This window comes from Scatophagus argus, chromosome 17, assembly GCF_020382885.2.
Source record: "Scatophagus argus isolate fScaArg1 chromosome 17, fScaArg1.pri, whole genome shotgun sequence".
NCBI lineage: Eukaryota > Metazoa > Chordata > Actinopteri > Scatophagidae > Scatophagus > Scatophagus argus.
The window spans coordinates 20,553,876-20,580,343 of NC_058509.1; the positions used below are offsets into that span (position 1 = coordinate 20,553,876).

Below are 26,468 nucleotides of genomic sequence, written 5' to 3' on the forward strand. Positions count from 1 at the left end.
ATTTGGCAGTTTCAGCCATGTTTTCACCTTGTGCATGACAGCAATTTTACTAAACACACTTAACACAAACTCAAGTAAAACAGCCATGTTAGCATTGCCATATTATTCATGTCACTGTAATCCCCAAAAGATTCTTTAGCACAGACTAAAGAGCAAAGAGTGCTCGTAGATTCCAGTTCAGCCCAACTTTTTATCAAAACACTATTGATTATCCTTCAGATTTTGTGTCTTATGGTCTGGCATCAAAAACTTGTGTAACATCAATCATGTATCAATTTCTGCTTGAGAGTGCATGAATAATTAATAGATATATTGTAGAAACATAGCTTACTGGGGAAATATTCAGTTCAACTGCTTTTTGGTTTTATAAAGTTCATTAAATTTAATGAAAACCAGAGAATAAACTTAAATCATTCACTTTCAAAAATAAAATGAGCTAAAGCATGTTACATAAAAATAGAAATCCATGGTGATCTCAAGTAGTCATATTTCTTTTCACACAGATTGCGACTTTCAAACTTTCTGTTAAATTCTGTGATCAAAAAAAGTGCCACAAAAATGCCATTGTATTGAATTAATCCCTATAACAGCAACCAATTCTCAATTTAAGAATACTCCTGGAAAAAAAAGCTGGAATTTTACTTGAGATGTTCCAAACGACTAATGCCCCTGACGTCAGACTAGTTGACTAGTCTAGATGTAAGAAACCACTCAGAAAACAGAGCACAGTTTAATCTAAAAGGTTAAACAGTGTCCAAATAAATAAATGTTGTGTGTAAGAGCCATTTGAAAGACAATCCATATGCTAACAGTTAACCGGCATTATCTATGTTAGTAACAGATGCTTGTTTTATAAAGCAACATTTGACTATGAAGACATGCCATTTCAGAGCAAATTATGCCAATATGGAATTTAAATGTATAAGGTATCAACCATCTTAAGAGTCTACAGCCATGCTAGTAGCTCTGTTAAGCTGAACTTAGGCACAGTAGTGGTTTGAACCAATTGCCAACTTCATGATCTTAAGATGCTCTCAGAGTGACCATCTTAGTTTAAGGTTAGCATGCTAATATTAGCTAGTACTAGCTATTAGTAATAATTAGCTGACCAACAATACCATTACAAGCGCCATAAGAGCAGTGGAAATTCTAAAAGTCAGTGTACAAGTTGAAGGATTTCCTTTCTGTCTAGTAAGCACACACATTTTGTCACCTATCAGTGCCTCTAGTTTGAAACACAGGTCTTCTGTTAAAACTCCTTACCTTAAAATCTTTTAAAACCCTGATGGCATCTCAGACAGAAGCTATTATATAACTGTGTCACAGACTGATGCTGGTGGATAAACTTAAGGAAAAGTCACTGCAGAAGTGAAGGTGAAGCTCAACATAATAAAATTTAAAAAATAAATAAATAAAATGGAAAACCGACAGCTATGTAATTGTAAAGACTGAGATATTTTTGACATGCATGCATGATGGACAGTGGGATTAAATTCCACATCTATGATCTGCTTCTGTCTGGAGACTGTAACCATCTGTGAGACACATTCCGTTTGTTCCACCAGCATGTCACTATGGCCACTCAGGATGATGAAAACACTCCATAGAGTGTACACAAACAGACATGGGGCACACAGAGCTACCACCCACCCTCACCTCAGCTCTTCAGATCACATGTCCATCATGCTGGCCCCTGCATACAGCCCTGTTAAAAAAGCATCACCTGCTGAAGCTGTCCCTATGCTTCAGGACTGCTTAGAAACCACAGACTTGCAGATGTTCAGGGACACAGCAACACAAGGGGGTAGGGTGGACCTCGAGGAATATACGTCAGAAACCCTAGCTTCATGCAGAAGAGTCTTCCCTCCTGAGAGTGTGGGACATTGTGTTCAGGGTGGGAGAAGCAGCTGCACTCCGACAGAGCCTGGCGGTGGGCATAAAGAGGGAAAAATCCACCTATGCTCTAAAATACAGGGCTACATTCTTTTCGTTTTCCCATGGTGAGAATGACAATAAAGTATCCTTGATCCTTGATCATTGATTGGTGACCATTCCATGGTGCTCATGTCAGTATAAGATTCCAGATAACTAAGTATACCTGATGGATGAAATTTTCATTTCAGTGTATTCTGAGCTGTCCAGTTTGCAGGCTTAAAAGCAGACTTTTCTTAATGCCTGTTTTTCTTTCATGTTTCTGAAAAACAGCAACAGCTGTTCTTTGACATCAGTGCTTTAGTCCAGGTGTGTTAAGAGAGGGTAATAGAAGAAACTGAACAACAGGTGCCAACACCAAACAAGTCAGATAATTATGCTTTCATCTCTATAATTTTTCTTCTCTTTTCTACTCTCCTTTTTTCTGTTTCCTTAACTATCCAAATGCACAGCGTTCATCCCAACAGGGGGTCTGGGGCCCAACCTGACCTAAAGCATAACCTCTCTAAGCTGCACCAAAGGTTGTATTTTTGATTAGCTGCCCATGGCTGCTACTTATAAGTTATCATTGATTGTTTTGCTAAATCCCCCTGAAAGCTACTGATCTAACAACCAACCCAAATTCCCTTTGCACATATGAACTGTCCTGATGCATGAGCTTATGGAGTCACATTAAGATAAGATTGGGAAAGAAATCTACCTTTCAAGATTATGATAGGTTTTATTGTTAGGTACAGTATGTTGAGTCACACACAAGAGGTGGTTAGGCTTTGGGCTGTAATGACGTGCAACCACTAACACAATATACAGGGGGAGACACCAGCTGAGATGTCAAAAGACACTAAGAAACACCAGAAGACGTTAAATGACACTGAGAGCCAAGAGATGTGAATAGACGTACACACTTACCCCTAGAGACAATGTAGAGTAGCCAATTAACCTAATGTGCATGTTTTTGGTATTGTGGGAGGAAGTCAGAGCACCTGGAGAAAACCCACACAGGCACAGGGAGAACATGCAAACTCCACACAGAAGGGCCCAGACCGGGATTCGAACCTGGAAACCTCATGCTGTGAGGCAACAGTGCTAACCACTGCACCACCATGCTACTCTGGAAACCTTGACCAATGTTGAAATTGGTTTGCATCACGAACTTAAATAAATATTATAATACTATTCTTCATTGAGAGCTGCAGGTGAGATTTTAGGTTTCCAACAGTAGCACACTAGCTAACATTAGTCTCAAGGGATAGAATGGTTACTGCTGCTTGGCTTCACTGTCAGCTGAGATGTTGTGATGTCACTCTCATTGGCTAGAGTGGTCCTGCTTGGAACATACAGATGTAATCATTCACATTAAAAAAACAACAACATAATATCAAACATTTTTGATATTATAGGATGAGTCACACAATGCTTAAAAAGCCAGTGGCAATGAAGAAATAAAAATTCTGCCAGGCAAAACTGTTTAATATGATTTTATGATGTTCTTCGTTTGCTTTCTTTTATTGAAATACAAGTCCTACTCGTTCAGGTCTCTTCAAAGTAATCAACAGACAAAATCTGAGAAGAGAAAAATACTCTGAAGTGCACGGTATATATTAGATATACAGTATACATTCAGACTCCTATCAAACAGCTTCACTGACAATAACCATCCAAGAAAGCAAAGATGCAGCACCGTCGAGTTTGGATTCCACCAAAAATGTATGTAATATTTGTCAACACTCCTTCTGACACTCACCTCCGTGCACAGGGAGCGTGGCTTGGTGCAGGGCGGGTCACAAGATCGGTCAGCAATCGGCTTGGCTGTCACTGGGCATCCGCCTGTGAAGCAAAGGTCAAACTAAAGCGACACAAGTTGACAATAACAATCCATGAGAAGGAACAAATGTGGCCTACTTTGCTGAGATGTCAGTTTGCTGAGCTGGAGGCAGAGAGTGTTACATCCAGCTGCAGCCATTTTGTCTGTATGCAAACAGCATTCACTTGACCTCCTTATGATCACGCTTACCACGGGTAGTGATGCTGGAGCAATTTGATAATTATCGCAGTTTGAATAGCATTGTTGGGTCTCTCTAAAAATCTAATTAAAGAGTTTAGTCTAGTCTCTGCTCTAATTGGAAAGTGTCATGAGACAACTGTTGTGATTTGGTACTATATAAATAAATTGAACTGAAATTGAGTTTAAATCGTATTAATCTAATATCCTTTGGGAGGATTATATTGTCCAACCACTGCTCTGGAATATAGTACCTGGAGGAAAAGGTAAGAGCTTTCATTTCCACCAATCTGGGAGGATACTGCTTACACTTTTTTGGGGTTTTACAATCTACATTTTTTAAAAATTATTTCACTCCTGACTAGAAATTCATAATTTCTCAGCAGCAGTACAATGATTTGGTTACTTGGTAATCAGGTTCATCTGGGGTTTTGCTGAGTTGCAAACTATGTAGGGAAAGGAGTGCGTGTTCCCAGTGTGGATAAAATAAGCTGGATAATGTAGACAGACAGTACAAGTGACACTGATCCAACCAGCAGGCATTCAACGAAAACATGTCTGCAAAAACACGGTAATCCATCAGCGCTTCTTGAATATTTATTAGACGGCATGCTCAGAGAGAGAGCTCAGGATGAATATTCATGAGGGGAATGCCATTGCTTGTGAGGAAACATCTACAAGAAGGGAAAAGATGCTGTGTGCCAATCAGAGCGGCCGCACACAGGCACACCATCTGGAGTAGCTGGTGCACTGACACTCCCCATTCACTTTAACTCGGAGCTGACTGCCGCACACTCACCTAGACCTGAAATATGGCTCCATGCCTATATGAAGCAGGAGCTGTAAAAACTTATTCTTCCAGACAGCCCTTCTTCAAATGGCACACCAGATGAGAAATTATGCTCTGTGGAACTGAGTAACACCTCTGAGCTTAACCCTGACATGTGATGGACAATGGGATTAATCTATGACTGTGACACTGCGACAGATTAGAGCCTCATCTGCTTACTGTTTCCCGGAACTTTTAAGTAACCTTATCACCATTATCACCATGTCACGCACAGCGTTAAGATCTTGTGTGTCAGAGTAGTGCAGTGGAAGTTTGGCTAGTACCTAAATTAGTACATACAGTACTGCTCACCACAAGGCCTGTTAACCTTGTGTAACCAGGTATTTATGTTTTTTGGGTGAATTGAGCACCATGAGGGAAGTGCCATCTTTTTCCATTACATTAAATTATACACAAAAACGATAACCTGGCTACTTGGCAAAAATTTTAAAAGGTTGGAGGGATTTGATTTCTTTTAGCTGAGTGGAGAGCAATCTCTTTTTTTTCTTTTCTTGTTTGTTGGATTCATGTATTTTTTGATTTATGTATTTTTAAGCACTCTTTTTAAAATGTAAGGTCATTAAGCCCTGCAGCAGCCAGAGATGTGGCAGCTGAGCCCCATCATTTACTGATGCAGTGTTAATTCATTTAAAATTCAATTAAAATTCATTTAAAAAACAAAACAAAAATCAGTGTTTCATTGTTCAGTAAAGGCGATGCATTATTCTGTTATATATGCCTGAAATTTGGAGATGATTTTTAATCTGTGATTTGGTGGCTGAGCAAAATATTAGTGTATATATATTTTTATATTTATTTTAATGAAATGAAAATTAATTTTACAAAGCTAAAGATATAATAAAGATAGAATATGTAACATTCCCAATGTTACATATGGAGGTCAAGCTGTTTGATCCTTATTAAGATAAAATACTGCTCTTTGACCGAGAACTTTAGTAAGTATGATGGCTAACATTTATTTGCTAGAGTTATGTTATGCTTACCTGTGGTATTTAGTCCATCTGAGCGCTGACACCAGACTTGGCGAGATGAACCCTTCCATGTTCCAGTCCTCCACTTGTATTCAAAACACCGGCCCTCTGCAGGAAGAGCAAAGTTGGTGCTGTAAATATACCAACTGGACTTGTATGACTGTTCATCACTTTAGATGCATTTTGAATCACAGTGGGACTGACCTGTACATGGCCGAGCCTCCAGCTCCTGTTCTGGACACTGCAACAGGTTCTCTGGATCCTGGGCCACCACGGCCCGGGATCGGACCTGGACTGAGCCGAAACCCAAGTCATCCCCGCTCACACAGCTTAGCTGGCATGGACTCCAAACAGTCCAATCTGTCAGGTAGCACTCGCCTGCAGAACGGACAAGCAGGCACAATTCAGCAACCCAAACTAAAAATTACCTGAAGAAAGTGTTTCTTACTAAAGCGAAAGCAATTACATTGTGAAACACCACCTTTTTTGTGAATTTGAACAAGAGCTGACGGTTTAGCTGACATATATCATGAAATTCTCAAATCCAAAGAAGCATTCAAGTAACAACTGTGTTGCTAGTCGCAACACAGTTGTTACTTGAATGCAAGTAAAGGTTAGCAGGTAAACAAACAAACAAACAGTAAAAAGACATCAGGGTAAGATGGAGGAAGTTTGCATTATTGACAAATTGAAAAAGAGGGAGATCAGAAAAAAAGGGAGGCTTCAGTAGCAAAAAATACTTATAAAAATGACTGCAAACTGTATTTTTACCCATTTTAAAACTGACACTAAACAAGAAAATTGAACAAACTACATCTTTAAAACTCCTCTGATCTTTCGGAGTTGTTGTCAGAAGACATGAGATATTTCATTCAGTATGCAGGCAAATCAAAACACCTGCTCTCACTTGTCTTCTGACCAAAATCCTGATCCATTTTTCATTACGATCATTCATTACGATCTCACCGGAAAGAAGAATAAATAAGTCACACTTCTCTTGCACACTTCTACGCATTCAGTTAATCACGAAAACCCCCTTCCTGAGAACACACACAACACTAAAATCACATAATTAAGAATACGTGGTTCAAGTCAATGAGTTGACTTTCAGATGTCAGAATGAATACAAATAGGAATCAGATTTGAAAGACCTCTTTGACCTTTTGCTTCCCATTAAGCCAATTGACTTGATTATGGGCTGATTGTACCTACACAATCACACTCCAAGCTGGGGTAGTTAGTCTAAGTATAAACATGTATAAACATGCTTGAACAAAAACTATACACAGTTGCTGTAACCAAAGCCACAGATTTCTTTTTCCATCAACTTGGTAGCTGCTCATGGGTTTTCATTGTTGTACAATAGCCCCTGACTATTGCATCTGTAAAAGCTTCTTGCATTGTCCTCAGCCTCCCTCCTCCTCCTGTTAACATTACTGTTGCACTGTGTGGCAGAGTCTGGAGCTCTTGAAGCTCCTTCAATCAGCAGTAACTGCTTCAACTGTCAGGACTTGGCTGTTATTTTGAAAACCTGGACAAAACACAATTACTGATGCTGGTGATCAACATGACTACCGTCATATTTTTATATCCATTTGAATGTCTAACCAGTTGACAACATTAAGTGGTAAAATTTGGAACTTTTAATTGGTTATTCTCGAATAGTTTTAGAATTGGGCCCAGACTAGCTGTCGTTGGGGTGAAGTTTGAGGAAAGCCTGACTGTCTGAATGCTCAAAAATCACATGATCACATTCATTTCATTTTAATCATTTCAGTCAGAAATTTTGGTCCCACAGTTTGAGCAGTTCCATTATTATATTTGGGGGCAGCCGTGGCCTAGAGGTTGGACAAGCGGCTTGTGACCAGAGGGTCACTGGTTTGAATCCTCCCCCAGACTGGCAGGAAAACATATGGATGTGGTGGAGTGATTAGCACTTAACCTCCAATTTCCTCCCCGGGTGCCTGACAGTGGCCACTGCTCCTGTGTGTTTCACTGCATGTTGCATGTGTGTGTGTTTGAGACTGGGAATCGAACCTGGAATCCTCTTGCTGAAAGGTGACAATGTTAAACCTAATTACCAAAACTAGCAATTTCACTACTCTGGGACCCCTCGTTGGAATCTGTATTGTATGTATTCTTACCAGGACAAGGTACAGTACAGGGTTCCTGCAGAATGATGTGTGTATCTCCGTCCACTGAGGGCTCCAGATCTCCACATAGCTCATCATCCACCAGGCTGCTGTCCTGCTGACCTGAACCGTCCGACACAAAGCATGACACATTCCTGAAGCGCAGGCCTTCTCCACATCTCGCCCCCTTATTGAACAGAAAGCAAATACACACATGGGTCAACACACACCTTTTTATTTCGGGTATATTTAACTCTTGCAGCAAATTCTATTGTGAAGAGCAAGTTGGCTACATCGAGAAAATCCCTCAAAGAATTTTCGGTTTCCCTTCAACTCTTTGTTACTTATTTATGGGCCGATGCTAAGCTGCTGTACATGGTGAAATCAGAAATAAAGAAAAATCTTTTCTCAAAGTCTTGCAAAACGTCAAAGTACTAAAATGCTTCAGGCGGGAAAAGCTGAGCGATGTTGAATGTGGGGTAGTACAAAAAGAAAAACAAATAAGAGAACAGTGAGAGAAAAGAACAGAAGTGTCACTGATTTTAAAATGATGAGAAGAAACAAAAAAGAAAAGGGATGAAGGATGTTGCCCTCTACATTGAATTTCACATTTTAATAACCCCTTCCCAAGTTCTTTAATAATTCTGACACCAATACAGGGAGCAAATATAATAGTCTCACTATAGCAATGAAGCTGACAGTTTTGGTCAAAAGTGATGCAGTGTTCCGACAGACCGTAGGATAGATGAGACTGACCTCAGACTTGCACTCAGACCAGGTGCTGTATCTCCAGCTATAGCAAGGCTTCACTAGGCAGGGCTTCCACTGCTCCATTTGGGACGGACAAGGCCTCCCGTCACCCTGGGGAGCCTGGATCACTGTCCGTCTCCTCCACAGCTTGCCTGCAGAAAAGCAGATAAAAGGAAGAAAATAATCAATTATTTATTCATGAGGACACTGACTGGAATGCTGAAATTTGACCTGCTCATCTTCCGAGCCTTGTTAGGATTAGGGCGACAGCTGGAATTTTTTAAAAGACTGAATACAATATTGTCTGTCAAGGTGACCTCTGGGTTTTTCCACCATGGGAGCTACAGAAGATTCTTAGATGAAAGCTGCTGTTCAACTGATGGCCAAATAAATGAAGGACAGTCGCTGATAAAGAGCAGGTTAAAAATAAAATTACACTGAGGAGGGTGAAATCACTCTTGTTCACATAGTCAATTCAGCATAATGAAAATTCAGATTCAGAGAATTTTATTGATCCCAAGAAGTACAACTGTAACATGTAAAACCCAGAACTCACAGGTTATATGTCAACAACATATGTCAGCAACATTTACACACATGTTACACACTGCCAAATCCTCCTGATTTGATACCATTTCTACTAGTTGGGTGAATTTCTTAAGTAACTTTATTTTCCAAAGAATAAAGTCTAAAGTCCCCTTTCCATGTCTTCAGGCTGAGTGTAATAATTTAAAACGTTCTCTATTTCAGCTGACTTAATCTATAGTGGAGTTTTGGGACTTCATCATACTCCCTGTAGCTTTTATGAATATTCAGTTTTCTTTGTTGTGTTAAATTTTAACAAGTGTCTGTCTGGTGCTGGAGGATATGAGTGGGGAGAAGGGTAGGAGGGCCCCTTTACCAAATTCACTCTGCATTTTAACAAAGAGCCCCAGGTGAGAGATGTGAGAAAACTCTCAGTTATCTGCTGTCTCAAAGGAAATGTGTGTGCTTTCTGGCCACCGTGCCACCTAAAACAAGTAATTCAATAATTCAGTAATAATACTTCACAAATGACACAAAATAAAATAAAGCATGTCTCTAAAATGACTCAACTTTGTACATTTAAAAAAATATTTTGTGAAATATTTCAGCATTAATTCTGATGCACAAGGTGTCTTTCATAGTATGCTTTTGAATGGAGACAGTGATTGTAAAATTCAATTCAATGTGACTCAAAAAAGTCATTTTAAAAGTTTTGGGAGAACAGATTTGATCTAAAGTGGCACACAAGAATAATTTAACTTGAATTGACAATAAGTAATTGTATCGTTTTCTGAACAAACAAAATAAACCAGTAACTCAGGCCTGTCGTCCTGGTCCCAGAGGGACGCAGCTAGCCTGGCTCTGTCCATCTACTATGTTCACCATGTTTGGTGCTGGGTAGGTAGCACGTTTTGGTTCAAACATCTCCCTGCTAGATCTGGAAATGAAGTTCATGCAAGCAGTGAAAGTGAGCCACAGGGTGAACATGTTGTAAAACCAAAACAATAAGCTAAAAGAAGCACGTTACACACTGCCATTTGATCCAGTGGTTACTAATTATTTGTAATTATTAATTAATTATTTTAGATAAGACAAGACAATTTTATTTGTATATCCCGTAATAATAATAATTTAAATTATTTTTAACTGGGGCGTTGGGGGGGCGCCTTGTTGTCTCCTCCTTGTGGCAGCGAGCATAATTACACAAAAACGGTCGATGTGCTTATGAGCTATTGGCTCTTTCATACTCCTTTTCCCCCCTATTTACCTTTAAATTAAAAAAAAAAGTAAATGCCAGGCAAAATCCCTCTCCAACTTCAGATTAAAAAACAGAAAAACCCATCATTCTCCTGCACAAACCTCAAGGGAATCTGAGCCCCAGATTTTTAATAAAGCTCACCAGGTCCAACAAAATGTCTGGGTGCTGTTTTATTTACTGGTTGCTTTGCGGATGATTCTAGCACTTTATCCCCACGGAAACCAGCCATCACCCCCTCATTACAACTCTAATGCTTCGGTGGTCTCCCTGCAGGGGGCCATGGCAGTGTTTGGGGTTGAACAGAGGGTGGCGATGGGGGCTGCTGAGGAAAAAGAAGGTCTGTGCCAGCTGTCACTATCAGTGTTTGGCTAGAGAACACACAATGCCACAATTATCTATGCACACAGGTTGGACACATCCAGGAAAATAGCTGTGTTTTTACACCGCCTGATTGATAACAGCACCTTGCTGCTTCCAGGTATGTTCATTTGCTTGAAATAACAAATCCAGCTCATTGCTATTCCTGGCCCAGGAACAGAAATTAGCTCCTCCAGGGAAGTATGTACTCGCAGCCAGCCTGAGGATAAAAGGAAACAGAGGAAGGAAAGCAAGGAGGCCTTCTCTTCCTGTGGCTTACCTGCTGTTTCTCCATACAAGGAAAGAAATCCTTGCCGCCTAGGGACAGATTAAGGTTACCACAATGACGAAAGCCTGTATTGGTTTCATATCTACTATTTGCTCTTGTTGCCTCTGGGTGCTGCACTTCTCAAGGACTCGCAGAGAGGATAGTGCTCCCAGAGCCCCAGAGCACACACTCATAATGGACCGCCAATCAATGGCCTGATCCGATGGAATTACATGCAAGGACATTATTATCGCTCTCTCAGTTGGTTTAGAGGTTTAGAGGTAGAACACCATTGTTTCTCACATCATAAAGCGTTTCTGGTTTCCACCATTAACGCAGGAGAGGCTGACTGAGAGCTGAGCACCGCTGACCTACATCAATGATGGATCACCCACAGCTATGAAAGGATTAAAGCTGTGTGAAAGGGATGCCATGCTGGAATTTCACTGAAATACAATCAAGTAATGCTGATGGCCACTTTGAACCACATTCAAAATTATTCATAACCTGATTTGTCAAGTAGTTTGCATTTGGATAGACATACAGCATGACCCAGGCTTAGGCTTTTGCTCTTTTCCTCTTCCTGCCTTACTGCCATATTAAACAACTTACTACAGTGTGTAAAATCTCATGCTACGAAGCTAAAAAGATTGATGAATTCAGAGAAAGGATTACAACTTAAATAGGAAGGATAAAAATATTTACTAATAATCCTTTGCGGTGTTATTTTGATAACGCCCAGGCTCTCTTCCTCTTTCTGTTTTTCTTTATTCACTCAGCAGTGAGAAGTTCTCGGCTAAATTTAAAGACAAACTGCTCCAAAAGTTATTTATTGTTGAATAGCAGCAAAACAACAAGAACAGCTTAACAATAAATAAGTTGATGCGCTAACGGCAGCAGTGATAAGAGACGGGTCTGGCGTTGGTCTTATCCGTGCCTACGTGAAATCACTTCGATTCAAACCAAGGATGCAGACACAGTAACATTTTCTGGGACACGGCAACATGACCAAGCCCTTGATAGAATGACGTACCTGCCAGCCCACAGGTGTGGGTGCACTCAGACCACGGTGACCAATCAGACAGCTGGCAGTTGACAGGACATTCCACAACACAGGACGCATTCATCTGCCACTTCCTCTCTAGGCCCAGCTGCAATAGAAAACAGGGTTTGATTGCCACACTGTTGAGATAAAATAAAAACAGCATTGGCTTTAACAGGAAATGCTTCCCAACTCACCTCTTTGCAGAACTTAAGGTCAACAGATTTTCCATCGCTACGCACACAGTCCAGCATGCGGGTTTTGATACCGTTTCCACACACTGCTCTTTCGCTGAGCTGACAGGTGCTCCAATCTGCAAGGAGACATTTCACAATGCATTTCATGACTAGATGTTTTGGTATAAATTGCGCTGCCTCTGATAATTGCATGTTTGAGTCTCACCAGTGATGTTGTAGGAGTAGTGGAAGCAGTTGCTGTTGAGTTTGCAGGGCTCTGTCTCTTTAGTCGGAGGACACGCCTTCTCCTGTCCGGGCTGGCGGAGTGGGTAAGCGCCCCTCTCCCGAGTGCTGTTCCCACTGCATGGCTGAGGAGCAGAAGAAAGGATGGTGATATCTTCCTCTGTACTGTTACACTGTTCTCACACATGACAAGGAAACAGTCTTTGTTACTCTTATCTCTTTCAACATATTTACAGGTTATGTGTTTCTGTGTTCTGGGGTTTGAGACATTTCATTTTATGGAACTGTTTTTGCACACTTTTTGCACTCTTTTTCTGTTCTTGTGAGCTGCCACGACAAGTGAATTTCCCCACTGCGGGATCAATAAAGTTCATCCTATCTTATCTTATCTTATGGCCTTTTTTCAGTGAGTTCACATGAGTCTCAACATTTTGAGTGCAGTTTCCTCACACAACAGTGCACAATCAAGGTTTTCAAGGCTTAGATGTCGTCAAATGTGACTGAATGAGACAGAAACCATGGTTTTACCTCTGTTTCTCTCATATTCCAGCTGATGAAAGAGCAAGTACTTTATGGTCTGTTTTCATTGAGTAAACTGGAGTCCCAGCATGTTAAGTACAGTTTCTTCAAAGAACTGTCCACAATGAACTTTTGGCTTAGATAGTGAGATCTGATTCATGTCTGCAGAACAACTGTTTCATTCTCTTAGTGCATATTCCTCACAGGGGTCAGCTACACCGAGACACTCAGACTGAGTGGCATCAGTGAAATAGATGAGAGTACCACAGCGTAGAACAAGAGGTACTGAGGAGAGAATACTGAGGAACTGCAGTGTCCCAGTGGGAGAAAGCTTGTCTACTTGGATCCTTATATGCTAAGACCCAGATATTGCACAACTTTCTATTGAAGAATCCATATGTTGGTCAGATTCATATGAAAGTGTTTTGAAAATGGAAGGTAAAATAAAATCAGGACAACAAAATTACAATTCAATAAAGTGCATCCAGTCTCTCAATTCAACCTCTACTTTTAGTGTAAAGAATTTCAGGGCTGTTTAATCACCAGATCGGCTTCACAAACAAAAGGCGTAGACCTTAAGTTAAGGACAGTGACATTTTGTGAGATGCCATTCCCCCTCTCAGTGTTCTTCCTGCCCACTATCCATATTCTGTGTAAGTTCTACACAGACATATCAATGGTCATATCGATGGCAAAATTACCCAAAAGATTCTGACAGTTTAAAAACACATCTTATCTGTGAATATAAAAGGCTGTCCACAGAAGCAGCAGGGTGACAGAGAAGGTATTCTTACCAGTTGACATGGGCTCCAGGCTCCCCAGTCTGACAGCACACAGTCCTCAGGGCAGGGCAGCTGGCTGTTTCGGGCCCCCAGAGGCATCTCCTCTGGATCACACAGGTAGTCCTCCACCTGCTCAGAGGGTCCGTCTATGGTGTTCAGCATGCATCTGGACACAAAAGAGTTCAAATACGTCAGTATATTCTCAAAAAAATTCAATAGCCGATCAACGCTTTGAGACTATTTTTCATTTTTGCCAGTTTTGTCAGATCAGATCAGAATTCCTTTATTTATCCCTGGAGGGAAATTCTTGAATGGATGAATTCTTGTGGATGAATGAATCTTGAAAAATGCTTTATATTCAGCAAGTCAGCTATCACGAATCAAACCAGAGTCACAAATTAAGGTTCATTCAGTGCTTGTATACTAATGCAATGGACAATGGAATTCTCTCCTTAAAAAAGTTAAATCGTTGAATTGATATGAAGTGGATTCATTGTTAGAAGAGGTGGCAAGCACCTGAATCCATCACTGATATAACCCGAGAGAGAACAGGAAACACTCCGTTAACATTTTTAATTTTCCTGACAAAAAGTCATCACTTTACAAGATAGATGAGGCCAGGAATGTTACTCATTCGATGTCTGCATTTGTCTTTCACAAAGAACGATAATGGCACCACATGAAAGAAACAATTTCTCGCCTGAAATAATCTCAAACTCTCAAAGTTTACTTTGGTGACACAGTGACAGTTTGAGCTCAGCTGTCATTGCTGCTGTTTGATACTCTAACCAAAGTTCACACAAGTCAGTTTATCCTTGATGAATTCTGAACAACTGAAGCTTGAATGGGCAGTTCAATCCAAAATCCAAAATATATATTCATGAAGTGAACTCAACAAACTTTCTTTCTGTATGACCACACAGAAGGAAGACTTATTAATGACAGGTTAGCTAACTAATTAAAGTACGCGAGCTAACATTACAGGCAGATGCAACTAATGTTTCCATCCCGCCTCTCACAAGCAAGAACCTCTCTTCCTTGAGTAGACACATTTCCTTCTGCGCAGTGATATGGTATAGTTCGGTAGAAAGAAAATAGTCCCTACGTGAAACTACTGACAACAGGGTGTGTGGATTATCGTGAGTAACTGCGAAATGAAAAATGTATTTTTAGCATTTTTTAGCACCAACGCTCTGCAACTCACACAAAAACTATCTAGATGGAAAAAAAAAATACGTATTCTTGATTTTCTCTTCTGTTTTTTTTCCTCCCATCTTGAATTGGATAAATGCAGACTGGAACTTGTGTGTGCGACAACACTGGAAAATCCCGTGTAGTCACAAATACAGACCAGAATGCAGACTGAGGAAGGCCTAAGCTCTGGCTGGGTCCACATGCTTTGTCTCATCTTACCTGACTTTCCTGGTCTGAACACCTTCACCACAGTTATCCTTCAGGTCCACATTGCTGACCTTCCACACACTCCAGGGCTCTGCCATCCAGATATACTGCCCACAGTCACTCAGGCAAGGCACCACCTCATACACCTGACACATATAAACACCACCATTACACCTTGTACAGAAAATTCAGCAAAACAGTGACTGAATTTTGGCCCTCAGCTCTGATTTGATTTGCAGGTCACAGCAAGAATATTTATATCATATTATAAAATATATAATAGAACATTGTATAACATTTACATCCAATCTAATTTAGACTTTTATATATTTGACTTTTGTTCTAACAATTTGGCTAGACGCAAGAAAAACGTCAAGAAGAAAGACAAAAGTCAAGACCAAGTTCCAAAATGTTTGCTACAAAAAGCTGTAAAAAACATAAAGCAGTGTTCTTACCTGAGCCTGTGGATGGAATTGAAAAAGAGAAGAAATAGGAAAGGGTCATTCAGATTATTGTACTCAGCAATTATAAATTACTAAATATACATTTAAAGTAAAAGTAATCTTCACAACTTGCACTGTAAAAAAATGACACACCTCTGCATTTTTGACCTTATCCTCTGCATAAAGGCAAGTACGTAACTGCAATCTTTTGCTGAAGCATTAACAACACTGTTAAAATTAAAATAATTAATTAAGTTTAATAATTAATTAAGTTTAAAATGAGATCTCTCTCACCTGGTTGACATGGTCCAGTTTGGGACATGGTCTCCCACCATTGTAGGGCTTTTCTCTTAGCCACTTAGAGCGAACCTTGACCCCACTACCACAGGACTTGCTGCAGCGTGACCAGTTGGACCACTCACTCAGTTTGCAGTCAGACGGACAGGGGATAATGCAAGCCTCCTCAATGTACCCTGTAACCGATCACATAACAACAGACAAGCTTCAGTACACATCCATGATCATCTACAGGCAAAAAGAGATCAAAATTGTCCAAGACATGTTACTAGAGCAGTAAATAGAAATATTTTGACAATATGGTAAGCTTACACATCTTTGCTTGCCACACTTGTTGGCACAGAGTGCTGACTGTGGTTTGCTTCTTGGTCTTCTTCCCGCTCTTTAACTTTATTTTATCTTGTGTTTTGTCAGAGTGATTGATATCGGGTGATTTGGTTGTAAATTCTAACTCTTGCCATTCGGCACATGGAGAGTTGCCGTTTCCCCTGTTCTGATCCTCACTGAATGGCACGATTTAAAGTTTGAATTTACATGGGTTGTCAGCAGTAATGTAACATTAGATCATTATTTATATTTAATACCCCATCAACTTAATTCATCACAAGGACATTACACCACACAGCAATCTAACATGTAGCTAATATCTTTAGGTGTTTGGTGTTGGAAGCAAATGTTCTATAGTACTATGCTTTGCTCCAATCTTTGGTTGGAACTGAAACACCGTTTGTTGTGTGTTTTACAGTGATGGGATATTGCTTGCACCCTCAATTGTGCAGGCTCAGACTTGCATGATACAAGAGAACTTTGGAGTTGGGTTCCACCCGTGGGTTCTTGGTGGTTCTGACTCAAGTGACTTGGCCGTACATGGAATTGCATTTGCCATGACCAGTATTAGAATTTGCTATATACCTAGTGCAGTCTCTCTTGAAAGTAAGACAAGTCAGGATCACTGTTAGTGCCTTATTTCTGCATGGAAAACTCACCATGGCTGTTACAGCGAGAGGTCTCCACTATGCGGTTGTCCTGGTCATAGCACACCATGGCCTGGTAACGATATCCTTGGCCACATTCCTTGATGTCACCTTGGACCTTCATGCCCAGTTGACCCTCCATGCGGCCACCCTCAGGTAGGACACAGTCCGACCAATTTCCCACAGGTTGGGCATTGTATTTGTTACATGGGCAGTACTGGGTCTCGCTCAAAGGATACATCTGGTGGTTTTTACACTGATCCCGCTTTTTGCTCTTCCCTGCAAAAAAACATATTAACTCTAATTAGTTATATTTTTGAATTTCAACCTTACTGTTCTTTAAGCAAGACATGGGGACCCCAGCTGTTATAATGAGGCTGCTCAGGAGCTGTTAGTAGAAGCCTACCTGGACTACCGGGCAAGTTGTGAAAAGAGCAGGGAGGCTTTGAGCCTTCTAAGTAAACTTAAAGTTATAATTCATAATCAGTTTTTCACACCAACTGATCTTACTCTATAGGTTGATGTGGTCTGGAAATCAGCTACAAATTAATCTGTCACTTACCAACGAGCATCCTTTTGCGGGTCCTGACGCCCACACAATCGGCTGTACATGGAGAGAACTTGGACCAGCTGCTGAGTTGACAGTCTTCCTGGCAGGGCAGCTGGCAAGGCTGCGTGAGAGGCGGCATAGAGCTGGCAAACTTAAGACAAGCTTCAACGTCTGCTTGTCCACCATCCTGTTTCCGGCATGAAACAGCTACAGGGAAAAGAAGCAAGTACAGTTTGGAGGATGGAGACTTCTTATTTGGTGGGTTGTGGACAACTTTTAAATAAGGAGATAAATAACATTAGAGTCATTCATGTGTCAATAGTAAATTGTTGAATCTGATACTCCATTCTAACACTCCAACATACTGTACATTATCCTTTAGACAGTAAACCCCTAACGATATCAAAACACTGCTCTAATAATTAAAAGGTTGTATGTGGTAAATATGGGTTGTAAACATGTTTTTTTCTCACTTTTAAGATGATTTTGTTTGCTATAATTCAACACAGGATTTTGCAAACTAGTAAGTGGGTGTCAGCATTGAGTGATGGAGTCAATCACTGACTGGAGACTGTTTTCATCACTAACTGTCCTGCTTGTACTGCCATCTGGAGCTGCATGCTCTGTTCACAACCTGTACACTGTAACACTTCATACTGAATTATGGCAGAGGTGGAACAAGTTTCAGATCTTTTACTGTGAAATACTGAATATTATTAAAGTGAAATACGTAATTATTACTCTGACTATTCTCAAAAACAATCATATAAAACAATCTATGTACAAATGTTTTACAATAAACAAAAAGTTAAAATCAAAGTCAAACTTAACTAAAGTTTTATGTATTTGCTACTTCTGTTATCAATATAGAACATTTGGAGACTTATACATGAATATTTCAACACTAATCAAGTAAATCTTTATTTTTTCCATTTATTAAATTTTCTCAGAAGTTTACATTGGAGTTACAACTTCCATCCATCCATTTTCTATAGCGCTTATCCGTCAGGGTCGCGGGGGAGCTGGAGCCTATCCCTGCTATGAGGCGACAGTGCTAACCACCACCGTGCCGCCCTTGGAGTTACAACTTCACAGTTTTATTTAAAAATGTTCAAAAAAGAATGTAATAATATTTAACTGACTATAATCAAAAGAGTTTATTGCTTTTAACTCAGTATCAGTTAGTTAATAAACAAACCATGGACATTGGTTGGATACATATGGAAGTTCACTTGCATAACCACTGAGTAGATTTTCATTCAAGTTACCCAAGTAAACCGAAAACTAGGCGACAGTCTACAGGGTATTTATATACCAGGAAAAGTTATATCTCAGGTTCAAGTTCAACTAAATTATTCAGAGAATGTGTAGATATGTTCATTAATTGTCACATACATAGATATATATATAATCTGTTAAACACCTGCAGACAAAGTGAATGGTTGAATCTCAACTTAAAAGCTTTTGAAATGATAAAAATATGCTAGAACTTAGTTTTAATAGAGTAAATGTATAAGGCAACACATAATGGAAACAACCAACCAAGTACCTGACGTGTGCAATAAGGTACAGTACATGAATATACTACATGTACTTAGTTTTATTCCACCATTACAGTAACACCCAACCAAACCCAGTTGTGTAATCACCAAGTCCAACAGACTTTTCAACCCACAGAGGTCAGTGTAGCTACGCACATTCAACATTTAAAGGGGAGTTGTGGCTCTGATGGTTTAAATATTCAGCTTGTGTTGTACTGGGGCATATGCCTGTTCACATTGGCTTGCTTGAGTCTTTTCAGAGTGGCAAAGACACTGCTAGCTGGTTACATGACTATAAACAGGCACAAGTCAAACTCTATCATCGTTAAGAAAACTTTGCAGGCTAACAATGAAAACACAAGAACTGAAACAGTTATTATTTTAGGGTGTCCACACTCTTGATCTCTTAACCCACAGCATTTACTGCACACCCATACACACACACACACACACATCGGCTATGGCAATGGCCTTTTGCATGCTGTATTGAATGAGTGGAGAATAGTAAGAGGCTTGTATTGAACTGTGTCTCTCCAGCTCAGAGTATACTATTACAGGTAATGGTACATAATGACAAGAGCCTCCCAAGATGGAAGAACAGGATGCTCATCATTGGAATCAGATAATGGCCCCTGTCTCTGAGACTTCAATAGGGCTCTGAGTGTGTGCACTGATAACAAGTCGACTGCTTGAACTCTCTCTCACATCACAGCCATTATTGCTACTAGCAGCAAGTCCACTTAAGGAAGAGTATATGGTTTATCCTGAGATTTTCCTTCTGGACTTAAGTCAGTACTAAAACCATCGTAATAAATCATTGTTAGCACCTTTTGTAACACATTCCATATATACAATTCAAAACATACAGCAGATGTACAATTACGTTTCAGTTCTTTTTATATTTATATTTTTGTTGACAATTTTCGAATGCATCCAAAAAAATTATTAAAATCTTGGATGTAGTTATTTTGGATGACGTTTCACGCTTCCAGTGGTCAGTGTTACATTATTATTTCATTGTAATGGCGTTTAAATGCAAAATTATTTGTAAAATCAGTGGATCAACAGTAGAACTTTAACAAAGTTAACAAATTTCTGAAAACATGATGTTCACTGTGATGAATTATGCAAGAGTTCAAGATTCTGCTCATTGATTTTTATAGTGTGCCACAAAACTTTTTCACTGAAAAAAAGAGCCAGTGGTTCCCAACCTTTTTGGCTTGTGACTTTTTCCAAAAATAAATAAATACATGAATGCAGGTTTCAACTGTCAATTAGTTGTTTTAGCCGTTGCACCAAAGAGACATTTCTCCTTCAGATTCCTTGTGACCCTTTGCATGCTGTTTTTAAAGAAACTCAATTAATTATAATCTATCCACTGAATAACCGATTATCCTAGAGTTCAGGCCTATACTTCAGTCAGTCAGATATGCTTTGTCTCCTGCTCTGTTTAACCAATGTGTTCATATATAGAAAAAGAATGAAATGTGACTGTTTGTGTAGTCTGTATGTGTGTAGATTTCCTCACCCCGAACCTGCATGCCTGGCCCACAAGTCTCCTGAGCTCCAGGACTGTCCTGACGAATTGACCACGGAACCAGCTGGCAACGGCGCCACTTGTGGGTTTTCCATCTAAAAATATAAGTATAAGAATCACAGGTGTCTTGAACTTTGATGGGGGTTGGAGGTGAACGGTTGCTTGTTCGAATCCCAGAACCAAACAGAAAACAGAAATGAAAGTTAGATGCCCATCAAATACCCTATCAAAAGTGTAGATGTAGCCAAACAATGTGTAGGTAATCTTGCTTTTCTTACAGCATTGCTGCTACAATTCCAACAATGTAAAGTTTAATCAGTTTAAGTTTATAATTCTATGTATGTACAGAGGTGATGATCTGTGATGTTGTTACTTCCTACAAGGTAACATGCTAAGAATTGCAAGCAGTGGGGAGTGGCAATAATACAGGTCTCCAACAGAAACAGATTCACTGCTTACAGGTGAAAGCTGGGGTGGCAGCAGGGCTTATGAACTATCATATGAACATCAGCATTACCAGTTGCAGCAAATAACAGGATAGCTTTCAGATGAGGCATCGTCTTTTAAAGTACGTCATCTGAGTGTAGTGGTGAACCCCAGTTGGCTATCTCAAATGCTGGAATTCTTTTAGGCTTCAGTATGGCACTACAAAACATTATGAAATTTAAAAGTTCTCCCTGAGTAACCTTGATTTTAAAATTCACCAGTTAGTTTAGATAAAAAGCAATAGGACCAAGGATCAAGGGTCCATTCTCTAGGGATCATATTATTAGCGGAAAGATTAGGAAACTACCTTCCTTTTATGACTTTACAAATTGTCCCAAGGCAGACAGCCTATAGCCATTGAACATAACTCCTACTTGTAATTTCACTCAGGAGGTAATTTGTGCAGGTGTGCTTGTTGACTGGGAGCAGTTACCTGTAGCCTTGACAGACAGATGGAGCCTCACACTCTCTCTCCTGGGTCAGCACTTCAGGACAGTCTTGTCCCCCATTGGCTGGTGATTGGATGACAATGCGTTTCCTGTACTGCTTCTTTTTGGTGTTACCACCTAAGCAAAGATGCAAGAAAACACATGTAGCTATTCACAGCTAATAAACTGGCGACTGAATAAACACTAAATGCATCTCTGGTTCCAGCAGGTATTTTATTAAATCTATCAACACAGACTGAATGTAAAGAGATTCAGCTGGTGTTCATTTTTTCTGCAGTGTACACTGTACTCTTGCACTGTACTCTTGTGCTCTGTTGAAAGTAACCAGTTCAAGGGGAGGCTAATGCAATCAAGCTGAATATTGAATACCATCTCCATCATCTGCTCTGCGGTATCAAATCTGACTCCATGGGCGGCAGAGGTTATTGACTTTACAGGAAGTCCACGTCTTTATCAGGACTATCAGACTGCAGTTCTTCACAATGCCAAAGTCCTGGTGATTCCTGATCTTTTATTAATATAGGACAGCTTTATCGCAGCTTCATTGCTACATACCATATTGTAGCTACCAATCTTGAACAGAATATTGTTTATCCTGTTCAAGGTCATGGGGTCTCACCACCCAGTCCAGCATTCATTAGGCAAGGGACAGTGTACCTTCAAAATTATCTGAATTTTTGCCAGTTGGACTAACCACATTTTTTGCCTGTATTTCCTAAGACAGATCTACCCACATAAAGCCACGCTGTACAGTATTAGCTCCTGGTTTGCACTGCAACCATGTATATAGAGACAACAAAACTGGATCATGTTTGAAGAAAATATCAAAACATGATATTCATAAGGAATCATCAACAGCTATAAGAAGGTCTTTTTCATGATTTCTGTGGCAGTTTATTGTTGCTGAATAATGGATATTTCACTAAAGCAGTGCACTGACTGCAGAAATACGTGCTTGGTGTCCATGCTTTTCTGTACTATAAAGGTAAGAAGAAGAAGGTGCACCATTTTTTCACGCAAAATACATCATATGCATATCATCTGTATATGCATACCATCGGTCGCCCACTGCCCCGGGTTTGCTGTGTGTGTGTGTGCACGTCACTTGGGTGGGTTAAATGCAGAGCACGAATTTTGTTGGAGTGAGCTCCCTCCAATGACAAAATATGTCACTTTCATCATCTTTCATCTTTCATCATCATGTAAAAAAAAGCAAGCATATCACAAGCACAAAGGACACTTCATCAAAATAGAAGAAGCTGCAATGGAACCACCAACAACACAAATGTTCACAAATGATCTCTCACTCTCTTATCAGACAGACCCTATACTGAATATAGATACAAGGTAATGGGGCGATTAAAGGATTTCTTCAGCAGATGCATCTAGAGACAAACTATAGGAGCACATAAAGCAAAACTCAAGTTAATGACAGCCACATATATGTCAAACACTGATCTTGACACTTGTTTGGACCTCTCTTACTTTGCATGTCTTATTTGCCTGGCTAATGGATTCCAAATTAGCCAACACTATCAGGATTTCCACCAGCTGTTTATTGTGGAGGTGACTCATCCCCACTGATCTGGCAATCGCCTCTACTTATATCTAAAGAATTGTACAAATCTTGAGAAAAAAAATAAAACACCTACAACCACCTCTAAGCAGGAAAGCTTGCAGGAAATTTAAGATAATACAGAACTTTATTAATCCCAAAGGCAATTCTTGTGCTAGAGGTTGCTTAAAAGAGCACATTACAGTACACATTAAAGACAAATTAAATTGTGAAACAAACTACAAAGACACCAGTGTATTTCCCGGGCTGGGGCCATGCACTGATTCCAGTTATTACGGAAAATAATTGTAAAAATAATAAGATAGGTATAGGTATTTAGTTCCTTGCTCAATTAATTGAAAAACACAGTCATACCAAAGCTTTTATGAATACCTTCTCCTAACACTACTGGATTTGGGATGCATGGCACTCTGCAAGGCCTCAGTGTGTCAACTGAAGTCACCGTAAAGCCGAAAATACCTGCTTGACATGTTGATTTACAGGGGCTCCAGTCGCTGTATGGGCTGACAATACAGTCTCTCTTGCATGGCAGTAAGCAGGGCCTGACGGTGTCTGGGCGCAGACTCTCCGGACACCTGCGAATACATTATTGACACGTAGAGTACCCTTGAAACTCTAGAATCAGAATCAGAATCAGAATTGTCTTTATTGCCATGTAAGTGAAGAGGTTTCACATTACTGGGAATTCGTCTTGGTGATTGGTGCAAACATAGAATGTAAGAAAGAGTAACATATAATAATAGAATTAAATAAAGTAGAATACGGTAAAACAAAATAAAATAATATAAGTAAAATAAATATGGTTCTGAAGGTAGTACGAAAGTGAGGTACTACAGAGTGGAAGTACTGCAAGTAGATGAGATAAACAGTGCAAATGGTCAGCAGGTGGATCATGACAACATAACAGAGCTCATTAGATGTGAAATGAAACATGGACTATAAGGTCATAGGCAATACTGTTAACAACACTTAAAGTATCAGTCATTTGTCACAAGACCTATCTCCAAATAAGGTTCTTTGTTTGTTTCTTTTTTAAAACTAGTTTAAAAATGAAGAATGAAGAAATGGAAAAAGGAAAGAAAGGAAGCATGGAGGTACAGAGAAATGGAGTGAAAAAAGGAAGAAAGAATAGAAAAATGGATGGAAAGATAGTGGGAGGAGAGAAGAGCTAAAGAAGACAAGAAGAAGGAATATAAGAAAGAAGGGGAAAAAATGTAGGAGAAAAGGGAAGAAGGAAAGACAAAGGGGAAGAAAGTAGGGAAGAAAGACAATGCTAGAAAAGGAATATAAAGGAAGCAATAAAGAATAAAGATTGGAGTAGCGTAATCATGTAACAATAAAAAAAAAAACATCTGCCATTTCCCATCAACATGTAAAGATACTCTGCCATGAATAATATTATGCTTAATATGGCTTTTCCACATTAAAAGTTATAGTTATACTCTTTCTTTCTCATTGAGGAGTTTTGGATTTATGAATCACAGGGCTTGTGCCCTACCCATCACTGTTGCTTGCACACTGAAAGAGCAGCACATCAGAGGATCAGTATAATAATCAAAACGATTCAGTCACAGCGTCACATGTTTCAGCCTCAGTCAGAGGTTGTGTTGTGGACCAAAACTGGTAAGTAAGACTGGTAAGTGTAATTAGTAGGGTTGGGACAAGGTTAACATGTTAACGCGTTAGGGCTGGGCGATAACAGCGTGTTAACGCAATAATTAATTAATGATAAATAATAAAAAAAATAAAAAATAAATAAATTAATTTTTTGGTGAGCAAGTGAGCAACAGTTAGATAGCTAGTGAGCAAGGGACTTTAAAAATAATCATTATAATAATCAGAATCAGAATCAGAATCAGAATTCCTTTATTAATTCTGAAAACAACTGCGCGATAAAATAATTGTCGGTGTTTTAATTATTGTGTTAACGCATAAACGACAATAATGCATTAACGTTGTAGTAGTAATTACAGTAAGTAAGTAGTAATTACAATGTGTTCACATCTTAATAGCCAAGTTTGCGGCTCATTGGCAGTACTATAAACTGTAGTATTTACAAATTGGACAGTGTTACCAAATGTACCTTGTCCAGTGCACATGTGAATCCCCCCACCCCCCACCCACCCACACACACACACACACACACACACACACACTTCAGTACTTACCTGGTGACAAACTTTGCACAAATGCAAATCTATATCACTATATCACAATGCATGCACTGGTGACATCATTTGGAGCCAGAGTCTTTGGGCTCGAGTTCCCGCACGTACACCCATCTGTCCCACTTGCCAGCCCTCAATCATGATGTTTCAACCCCTTTTTATGGCATCAAATTACTCCTTAAAACCAAACCTATCAGCAAAACTTGAGCAAACCTCAGCACGGTAGGGAACTATGTACCTGACATGACTTTTTTGTCTGGCTTCATTTTTAGGGAACTTTCATGTCATCCATCTTTATATACAGTCAATGATCTATATAGTTAAAGAAGCAGCCATATCAATAATTTTTGCAACAGTGCAAAAAACAGTAACAGTTTTAGATGCAATATGGTCCAGAGCATAAACTGTGTAAAGCACGAATTTATGTATCACAGTGAACATTGTATTTTGTCACTTAACTTGGAGGACCTGTTAAAGGTACAGTGAAATGACTTTATCCTATGTGTGTGTATGTGACACATTTCCTAGTAAAACAGAATATGCCAGCGGGGTTAAATTTGCTCTAAAACTGCTTTGCTAATTAATCAAAATATGGATATTAACACCTTCAAATTAAAGCCGAACGCCCCCCACTTCAACCACATGGTTCTTGTTTCAAATAAAGTTGACATCTGTTTGCATCCAGTGAAATTCATTCTTGTCATGTATTCTTGAAAAGCCACATTCCCTTTGGTTTGGAAATTTGGATGCACACAATTTTAGATACAGCATGTAGAGAAAATGGAACTGTCAGTGTCAACCCTCACTGATAATGTTCCTAAGGGATATCTTAGATAGATAAGTATCTGCCTTTGCTTTTCCATTTTGCTACCATGAGCCCAAACTGTCTTATTTCAGAATTGTTTTGGAAGGGATGATCATTCTGAAAACTCTTTCCTTAATAGGCCAAAGTCTGCATTTCCTTCATCAACGGAGATTTGCATAGCTCCACTGTAACCTAACTCTCTCCTAAAACACGATGTCCCTTTGCCATAGAAAAGAAGGGAAACCATATTTTTCTGAAGCCAGTCTGGAAATAGCTCTGCTCAGAATTCCCATGGCAGATCACCAGTGAACATTCTGCAAGAATAGAAGCTCTGTGTCAAACAAAGACATGATATATTCACACCTAATTAATCTTCCAATATATCTTTATTTTTGCCATCATGTTAATGCTTCAGAATGCTACAATTCCAATTT

At 39.6% G+C, this 26,468-nt stretch overlaps 1 protein-coding gene across 1 annotated transcript in view; it reads right to left on the minus strand.

Annotated features, from left to right (window-relative positions):
- Nucleotides 1-26,468, minus strand: part of LOC124074932 (thrombospondin type-1 domain-containing protein 7A-like) — an 82,058-nt gene that overhangs the window by 14,698 nt on the left and 40,892 nt on the right. The window contains exons 9-25 of the mRNA XM_046418281.1: nucleotides 23,521-23,636; nucleotides 21,470-21,602; nucleotides 20,542-20,645; nucleotides 17,485-17,679; nucleotides 16,935-17,201; nucleotides 15,946-16,124; nucleotides 15,664-15,669; nucleotides 15,221-15,354; nucleotides 13,820-13,973; nucleotides 12,490-12,631; nucleotides 12,285-12,400; nucleotides 12,079-12,196; nucleotides 8,644-8,789; nucleotides 7,900-8,074; nucleotides 5,960-6,133; nucleotides 5,768-5,863; nucleotides 3,677-3,759 (exon numbers count right to left, since the gene is read on the minus strand). Of these exons, the coding sequence (XP_046274237.1) occupies nucleotides 3,677-3,759; nucleotides 5,768-5,863; nucleotides 5,960-6,133; nucleotides 7,900-8,074; nucleotides 8,644-8,789; nucleotides 12,079-12,196; nucleotides 12,285-12,400; nucleotides 12,490-12,631; nucleotides 13,820-13,973; nucleotides 15,221-15,354; nucleotides 15,664-15,669; nucleotides 15,946-16,124; nucleotides 16,935-17,201; nucleotides 17,485-17,679; nucleotides 20,542-20,645; nucleotides 21,470-21,602; nucleotides 23,521-23,636 (2,338 nt within the window). The remainder of the gene's footprint in view (nucleotides 1-3,676; nucleotides 3,760-5,767; nucleotides 5,864-5,959; nucleotides 6,134-7,899; nucleotides 8,075-8,643; nucleotides 8,790-12,078; nucleotides 12,197-12,284; nucleotides 12,401-12,489; nucleotides 12,632-13,819; nucleotides 13,974-15,220; nucleotides 15,355-15,663; nucleotides 15,670-15,945; nucleotides 16,125-16,934; nucleotides 17,202-17,484; nucleotides 17,680-20,541; nucleotides 20,646-21,469; nucleotides 21,603-23,520; nucleotides 23,637-26,468) is intronic.